The following is a 9,613-nucleotide window of genomic DNA, read 5'->3' as shown; positions in this document are numbered from 1 at the left end:
ATAAAGCTGAACCCAACTCATCCGTATCCAGAAACTTTGAAACAGCTTTTATTGGGAAATGACAATGACTCAATGAATTTCAGGCAAAATATACGTTTTCACAATTCGTCTTTTGCTATGGCAGCATTTTGTGCAACCCAAGAAATTCAATTTAAAGGTATAAGCTGTGTTGCTCTTCGTGGGGAAGTTAACGCAATGGCCACAACCAGCATCATGCCAGCGAACAATGAAAAACCACGTTTTGCGCAAATCTATATCCATGAAAATGAAACTGCTTTGGCCTGCCGAACATCTGAGCGCTGCAAACCAAGTGTTTTAAAAATCATTCAAGATGTTATGCAGCGATTTATACGCTCAAGTGTATAAATCGCTGTTTGAAGCTTATAAGAGGCATCCTACGGAGAGTGTTCGCCTTGAATTTCACAAGTTGACCACTACTGATGGCAGACGTTATAATCTTCCAACATCTGGTGCTGCTGCTGAAGTGTCGGCTGTTGTTGTGACAGGTGCTGCAGGTTTAATACCTGATCATGTACAATTTATCGCATACCCAAAACACCAGTTTGTGTGTCAAAAGATGTATAAACTATCTCATCATGTGGAACCAATGGTTTTCCCATTGCTTTTTCCATCAGGTGATCCTGGTTATTCCCTAAACGTACCAAATAATGCAGGATCAAGTCGTGTTACTGCTGTACAGTATTTTGGATGGCGGTTGCGAGTGCTTAGAGACTTTAACATTTTCACCTCTGCTGGTCGTTTATCCCAAAGTTAATATCACAGGATTGCCGCTTCATAATCTTCAACTTAAAGTTGGAGCTGTAGTGATGCTAATCAGAAATTTGTGTATTGCCGATGGGTTGTGCAATGACACACGTTTGATTGTACGGAAAATAACTAAAAATGTTCTCTTTTGTACAGTTATGACTGGAAGTAAAGCTGGTAGTTCAGCTTGCATCCCTCGCATTACTTTAAATACTGGTGATAATAAAGAGTTGCCCTTTGTTTTGCATCGCACGCAATTTCCAGTCAGACTCGCATTCGCTATGACAATCAATAAAGCTCAAGGCCGGACTTTTGGCAAAGTTGGCCTTTACATAGACCAGAATTCTCCACTATTTGGCCATGGCCAACTATATGTTGCTTTATCAAGGTGCCGGAGCATGTCTGGGATAAAAATTCAGATTGTTGGTGCAAATAGTGACATTGAAAGTTCCTCAATTAAGAACATTGTTTACACAGAAGTTTTGTAAATATCTTATTTTTGTGCATATTTTTTTCTTTGATAACCATTATGGTAAATTGTTATTATGTTTTTTATTTTTGTTTCTATAATTTGAATGTAAATTAATTGGGGGGTGATGCCCTCTAAAGAGAGCATCCAGTACATGATTCCCTTTGAATTTAATCATGTTGCTTTAAGAACATTGTTTATGCAGAAGTTTTGTAAATATCTTATTTTTTTGCATAGTTTTTTTCTTTGATAACCATTATGGTAAATTGTGATTGTTTTTTATTTTTGTTTATATAATTTGAATGTCAATTAATTGGGGGGGGGGGTGAAGCACTCTAAAGGGAGCGTCCGGCATCCAGTATATGATTCCCTCTGAATTGAATCAAATCTGCTCTGCCACGCGTGCTTCGGTAACGGAACTTCAGTTCCGGCTAATGCCCTTATAATAACTTCTAATATATATGTATTCGAATCTCATTATTATGATAGAATTCCTTGCAATTTACTAAAAATTTTGTATTTTACTGATTATTAAGTTGATTAGTACATTGTTAAATAAAATCCCTTATGCTCTGCCGCGCATTTATATCCTGATATAAATGTATTAAAATTTGATTGCGAAGCAAACAAAAAGAATTGCGTAGCAATTCTCGGGGGTTGGCGAGCGGTAGCGAGCAGGGGGCGGAGCCCCCTAGTAGTAAAATATTCTAAGTTTGTATTTTAACGTTTTGTCTGCATATTAAGACATTTTTACGTATTTCCGCTTTTTACATATTCTTGTCATCTAATTTATTGCATCCAAGATTTTGAACATATGACTAATAGGAAATAAAATTTTTATAATTTATTTTTGGTTGTTTCAATAGCGTATCATGAATTTCTATCATCTTTAAAAAATAAGTTAAAATATTTTTTCATTACATAATTTAAGTTCACATGCATTCCTTCATACATAACAAGCTAGATAGTTTTAAATGGCTTTTAAATCACTTTTCATTTTGACGTTTATTTATTGATATATTTATGCAAAATTGCTTGATAACATTTGTTTTATCGAATTAAAAAATAAACTTTTGTGATGTAATGCAAATTAATTTACATTTCAAATGTTTCAAGAAAAGCTTGTAGATATTTCTAGAAGTAAGTAGTAGATCACGTAAGGAAAGATTTTCGATCAAAGTTTTGAAACATAAATAAATGAGATGTAATTCAGGCTGATAGGATAAATAGTTTTGAAGTTATAATGGTCTTCTTCATAATAAGTGCATTTCAAAGACAGTACTTTTGTACACACACATGTAAAAAAGAAGCATTTCAACTTTTCAAATATAAGCACTGTTGTTTCGTGTTTTAGCTTATTTGGTTCAGTGATTTAAAATACAGACGAAATACTACCTCATTTGTCCGTATAGCATAGCAATGTAAGATAAATAAGTTCAAGTAAAAATGGTACTTGTTGTACAGGGTCCTAAAAATATAGTAATATTTTTAGCAGAATTCATTCATGAATATTTTGCCTATCGAAACTTCTGAACAGACAAAATGGCAAATAAATATATGTATTTATGATATCATGTAATTATATATGATAAAAAATTATGACAAGAAACTAATATTTTTTAATATTCCAAAAAGGTTTTTTCTTATTTTTCCAAAACGAAAAATAAGAAGAAAACCTTTTTAATGGCTTGTAATGACAATAAATTTTATCTAATTTGGATTTCTATATTGAAAAATACAATAGCTTTGAAAATATTTCAATGAATATCTTAAACATTGGTTGCAGTGAAAATCATAGTCACAATGGAAAAAAATAATAATAAGTCTCAAAATTAGAATCTTAAGTGTAATGTTTTACACATCTTGTTCCAATATTGAAAACGGAAAATTAAGTAATTCAATTGATAAACAGATCACACATTTTGAAGAAATGATTAAATGTAATTTTGATGGTCGGATAAATTCATTTCCTACATCAGCAATATTTATAGTTTCAGTATTAAAATTTTCAAAAATGTATACTATAAACTGAAAAAAATAATGCATGAAAAAAGTTCTCAGAAAGTTATTATCACAAGATAATTACTTTGATGATCCTATAACAGTTTTATTTAAAAAACTCTATATTAAGTGCGCTCAACACTACCTCCTTCCACAAATGTTATGGAAAAAATTGTGCCATTTTCGAAAATATGATTTTTTTTCTAATTAAAGCAGTTTTTAATAACAATATTTTAGTTAAACGTTTGTATCAAATATATTTCTCCGTTATTTTAATATTTAAAGTATAAGTTAAGGATAATTTTTTGTGTTAGAATAAAAGTTACTTTTGTTTATATAAATTAGTGTTGTAAAAACAACAGAGATAGTCAAATAAATTAGACAGAATAAATGTGCAACGCGTTTGATGTCTAAGCTCCGCTCAATATAACGTGGTTATCATATAAGATAAGAATGAAATAGTAAATTTAAAAGAAGATTAATTGCATTCTCAACCCAATCGTGATATTTTCTTGCTTTTTGAATTAACATATTTTCTTTTTTTTCTCTCTTAAGTATATAAAACTACAACATCTACCATTTTTGTCCGTGAAAGCAAGTAATTTGAAATTAGTTCAATTTTAATGCAATGTAGATAATGCTGATCTTAAAGAATCGACAAAAGTCTCTCATAAAAGTAGAAAGAATTATCGAAACAACCTAATAAAATATTTTCTTCGTAGAATTTTTTTTTATTGATTGAAAAACAATGGTTTATTTAAACCAAAATAATTTAAATGATGACATATTTTCAATTATTCTCAACGAAACAATGTTTATAGCGTTTTATTAAATTAAATGCGATTTTTTAATTACATCAAATATGATTTTTTTAAACAAAATCAATGTTTGCTTTTCAATTTTGAATGAAAACAAAATTGTTAAAAAGCACAAAAAATCGAATTTCCAATTTTAAGAATTTAATGGTCTTAATTTTAAAGATATAAAATAAGAACAAAATGTACTACATAAAAGCAATTTGATATAGGAATATAAAAAAAGCAATTCCAAAAGTATATTAATACGCAGTTTTGAATGTATTAAATAATTGCTTACCTCCTTAGAAATCAATTTCCTTTTCGTTTTGTTGTAATCCAAAGTAATGACATTTATATTTAAAAAAAGTTGCAAATAATTTTAATTAGTATCAATTAAAGTTAAATTTTAATTTGAAAGATTGAACAAAATAAAAGTTAAAAAAAAATCTATATTTGAATAAAAAATAGTTAATTTAAATAAAGCAATTAAAGGAGCAAAAAATTGAAGTTTAACAGAGAGTGATTCCCGCGTTTCTTTCAGAAAAAATGTCAACAAAAGTAATCCCCTTCGATCCCTTAAAAGCTTGCATCTGTTTTCCTAGAACATCTAGATAATTGCTTGTTTAAGACAACTGTGACTAACTGACAAATGCATGGTTCTGAAAATATATGATATTTTATAAAAGGACAAAAAGCCTAGGGTCGTAAAGCCCCGGGGCAATTTAAAGAAGTCAAAGGAAGGATATTTTCCCATGGTGTAAAAGGAGATGCCTATATTTTGAGGGGTCAGATAACTGTCTGGGTTGGTGATCTGGAGGTGTTGAGAGTCAAGGAATGCTTTAAAATATATGTCAGTGAAAGATGCATTTTATTACACCGGGGAAGGGAAAAGGAGAGGCAATTATTTTAGTTTCCTAAACACTTGTTTTATTTTTTTATGCTGAGCCCTTCTTTTGGTTAAATTTGAATTTTAAAATTTTTTCTTAATAAATTAGAAATTGTCATATGTAGAAGAAAATTCAAACAAAACAGACGTATTTGTCTCGGTTGGGGGGGGGGGGAGTTTTATTTTATTTTTTTATTTGAAAAATAGCGTCAAAAGGTGAAAAAAATAGTAGTTTCGTTTTCTGAAATTGCTAATTCTATTTTATAAACAAAAATTACTTTATTGTAGTGAATGTCAATGTTTCAGAAGGAATGATGCTCATCAATTAAATTTACGAGGAAAATAAAGATTGCTACTTGAAAAATAGCTTAAAAGTAGAAAAAAATGAGTTAAATGCTAATTTTACTTTATTTTCGTGAATGTCTGAATTACAGAAGAAGCAAAGTACTTTCTTAGCTCCCTCGTTTTAATTTAAGAGTAAAATAAAATTTTCTACTTGGAAAATATCTTTAAATTTGCTTTTCCTTAAAAAAAATTTAAGCAGATTTCTCTTTTTTATTTGGAGGAAAATTAAGTTTTCTATTTGGAAAATGACTTAAATGTTGAAAAAAAAAGCTTGTTTCTCTTTCTGAATTTACTAATTCTACTAGAACTTACTTTTGAGAATGTCTAAATTTCAGAAGGGGTGAAGCACTCCTTTACAATTTTGAAACAAAATAAAGTTTTCGACGCTCAAAAAATAGAGTGAAAATAAAGATATTTTTCCACTTTCACAAATTTCAAAACGCACCTTATTTGCCCATTCAAGTTAATTTCAGAACAACATAAAGTTTCTTATTAGAGCTTCAAAAATGCCTTTCCTCTTTTCTGTGAAGCATTTTTGTTCTTTTGAGGAAGGGAAATAATTCTCGGAAAAAGTCTTTCACCCTATGTTAAAGTCGATATGTAACTACGAAAAAGAAGATTTTAGCAAATCTTTACACAATCTCTTTCATATATATATATATATATATATATATATATATATATATAAAAAAAATTTTAAAAAATTTCGCTTGGTCCCTTCATATGGGGCCCCCTTGACCGTCGGGGCCCCGGGGCGGTGCCCCGACTGCCCCGGCGTAGTTACGGCCCTGCGATGGAGGTACACAGATTATATTCACGATAAATTTAGACAGTATCTAACTGTTATTAGATAATTCTGTGCACCTAAATCTGAGTATATTCAAGCTTAATGAAGAAGTGAGTTGTTTTTTTTCCTTTTCTTTCTGCACCTACTCCATTAATCTTTGCTTCGATTCAAAATCCTTTTTATTGGATTTATTAATTTTGCTTATATTGGGTTCATTGCAAGCTTTATCCGATGTTTTGTTGAAATTTTCCTTTGTTTTTGAAATATCATTATGTTTTGGCCGTTATTTCTGTTACCACGGTGTTCCGCGCAAGCAGGAATAGCGTATAATTTTACCTTATCGTCTTCGCTTAAGAAAAAAAAAAGAGCGTGGAAAGAAGAAGAAAAACTTATTATAACAATTATGAACAGCGATAAATATATCAAAGCGTAGCGTTCTATTTACGTATCTAATATGTTGCCACATTTTTAGTACAAAAGTTAAAGTTTTATCCACTTTGATAAATGTAAACTAATGCGAATCTTACAATTAAATTACTAATTCCTTCGTATATCATTGGTTTAAGTTGTCGAAAATTAATATTTCAATTGTAAGGTTCGCATTAGCATACATTTATAAGAGTGGAGAAAAGTATATGCATTTTTTAATAGTTTCTTGAATATGGCTCTTTGAAGACGAAAAAGCATAGATTTTCTTACAAAATGACTGATAACTAAGAAACTAATCCAAATTTTTGATAAAGAAAAAAAATACTTCTTCATTATGTCAAAACACAATTATGTGCCGAGTTTCGTGCCTGGGCGAGGCTTCTGGGGCGATATATTGTGATTACAGACACACACAGCCGCGTTTATTATTATGTATAGATGTATAGATTAGTTAAAAATATTTTATTTGAAAGGTTTACAATTATCTATATTTTACATTTCAAAGAATAAAATTTTACATGACAAGATACAAAATTTGAGGAAAATCAGTCGAACAATTCCTAAGAAATCAAATTTTGGAAATAGGACTTTTTTGATTAAAAATTTTATTCTTTAAAATGATGTCAAAATTGTATACCATACAATTAAAAAAACTTTGACTAATATTGAACAAAATAATCAACATGATAAATATTTACGAAAAGTTATTTTTTTGCATGGAATTATCTTTAGATAAATGAATTTTATAATTGTGTGGAAAATTTTTTCAATTTGCTTAAAAAGTTCTTGCGATATAACGAATTACGCAAAAAGTAAAATTAACATTAAGGGGTCTTAAACTTAGGACTGCTCTTTTGCCCTAACTATTAGGACTATATTTCCCTGATTGAGGCTTACCCCTATGTTTTGGGGGTCAGAAATCTGAATCCGCCGAATAAAAGATAAGTTAATTAAGAGAAAATACGTTTTTGTGTCTGATTTCGTAACTTAAAATATCGTCTGCGCTAATTTAACCTATTAAGGCCTTAATTTTTTATATGCCGTGACGCAAAAAAAAGTTCTAATTAAAAAAGCAATTATTTTTTTTAAATACTAAACGGATATTTTCTTCTGTTAGCTACCACTTGACTCTGAAAAGAATTTGAAAAAAAAAAACATTTGCTTGGTGTGAAACTAGTCCTTTTTCGAATCAGAATTTACATAGAATTCTCAAAGTTTCCGTGACGCATGCGTCACGCTAGGGCAAAATGGGTTTATTTGAGGTTACCCCCTTCGAACCATAAGGATTGAGTCCTAGAACGTGAAGATCCGATCATTAGATCAAAAGTCATTCTGGGCGGTTTATTGTTTTTTCCGAGCACTGTACAGCTGAAAAAGGAATACGTAGTATTAGAGCAAGTTGCCCGGTGTCCTAAACAAAATGAAAAAACTTTTATTACTATTATTTGAAAACTAATCTTTTCAAATTAATATTTAGCAGGCATTCTCTAAGAGGAAAAATTAAAAAAAAAAAAAAAATTAAGGAAGTGAGATTTCGAATGTTCGAAATTTTGCTACCAGTTCTTAAGATGTTTTGAAGACTCTGGTCACTTTACATGTAAATAAACATGCTGGAAAAAGAATCCACTGAAAAAGCTACCCTATATATTAGCAACTACGTGTAATGCATGTTTTATTTCTAAACGATGCAGCAATTTAAATTAAACAACCTTTATTTCAAACATTCAAAATAAATATACAAACAAATAATGAATAAGCAAATAAACACAAATAAATAAATTAATAAAATATTCACTACTGATGCTCTATTTATTAAATGATATACGCTATTGAATTTGAACAAGTAATTTTTAACATTAATGATTTTTTGCTGCAAATAAAGTATATTTTGAAATCTAAAAATAAATTTTTTTTCAAAGAATTTCATGTTTCTAGAAACAGATATTTTATACTTTTCGTGGCGAAATGCTATACTTTTTTGCTAGAATTTATTTTCTGTATTTAAGAGATGCGTCTGAACTAAATATTTTGAGCTTCTATGGAAAACATTTTACTGGAAAATAAATTCCACATTAACTTCTTATTTTCGCTTGTATCCACTATAGAATACACTATTCTAGACCAAAACACACTATGTATATAATACGTTTAAATAAATATTTTGAACTGGAATTTAGTCATATGACTACTATATTAATTTTTTTCACAGTCATGAGATAATTGTTTATTTTTTTTAATCATTGCGTTTTTAATCTCAAGTTGTAAATAAAACTATTGCCGTGTTGGTTAGTTGGACTCATCGTGATGCGTTTCGGGTTAAAACACAAATTTTTTAAAGTAATTTATTTAATAAAACTAAATAACTTGAAAAAAGTACAAATATTAGTACCAAACAGTTGTGCTTTATTCGCGCTGTTTAGCTTTACTCATATGAGGAAAAATATTTTTCCTAGATCCATTAAGTAATTTAATTTGGTGCCAGACTTATAATTTTAATTAGGAACTATAGTTATGAGAAATAAAAAGAATAACAATTACCAACCTAAGTTTGAAAAGAAACAGCTTTTTTTCTGAAGTTTGACCACTTCCAATGTTTTAAATACATCTGTTTTCAATAAAGTATGTAAAAACCAAAACTCGTTCTATAAAATATACAAAAACCAAAAATGGAAAAATTTATGGGTGATATTCCATTTCTAGGAATTGTAAGAAATAGCCGAACTACTATTGGCATCAATTACCACAATTAATATTACATAATATTAATTAATAATATAATAATTCGGCGATTATTTACGGCCCCCAAAATGTACAGTAAAAAAAACGATAAATTTGTTTTAGTAAAAAATATAAAAACCAAACATCATAAAATTGATTTAAAAAAAATATGCTAAAACCTAAATTTGCCTAACTTGTTTCAGCAGAATTACATTCGACCACTGGAAATATTCCAATTGGTGTGAAAACAGCATATATGTCAACAGTATTCATAAGTTCAAGACATATCTCTCATGGGCTGTAATAGCGGTACAACTCAAAAAATCATGTTTTGAGATAAGTGGATTTAAAGTTTTCATTGCTAAGGAAAATGCATAAGAAATGCTTTAGTTTGCTTAAACGAAGATTACCTTCAA

The 9,613-nt window shown here is 29.3% G+C and overlaps 1 protein-coding gene across 1 annotated transcript; it reads left to right on the top strand.

The window, feature by feature from the left end:
• Positions 1-668: 668 nt before the first annotated feature.
• Positions 669-1,253, top strand: LOC147816599 (ATP-dependent DNA helicase PIF1-like). Its single transcript, XM_087156973.1, has one exon. The coding sequence runs from the start codon at positions 669-671 to the stop codon at positions 1,251-1,253; it is 585 nt and encodes a 194-aa protein (XP_087013099.1).
• The last annotated feature ends 8,360 nt before the right edge of the window (positions 1,254-9,613 follow it).

Source organism: Parasteatoda tepidariorum, chromosome 1 (genome assembly GCF_982258835.1).
Source record: "Parasteatoda tepidariorum strain Cologne lab strain chromosome 1, Ptep-v5.0, whole genome shotgun sequence".
In the NCBI taxonomy this organism is placed as follows: Eukaryota; Metazoa; Arthropoda; class Arachnida; order Araneae; family Theridiidae; genus Parasteatoda; species Parasteatoda tepidariorum.
The sequence above is the reverse complement of the archived record's forward strand: the minus strand, read 5'-3'. Positions and strand labels throughout refer to the sequence as shown.

Excerpts from the sequence above, each read along its gene's own strand:
- LOC147816599 (XM_087156973.1), top strand. The coding sequence starts at position 669 with ATGCAGGATCAAGTCGTGTTACTGCTGTACAGTATTTTGGATGGCGGT.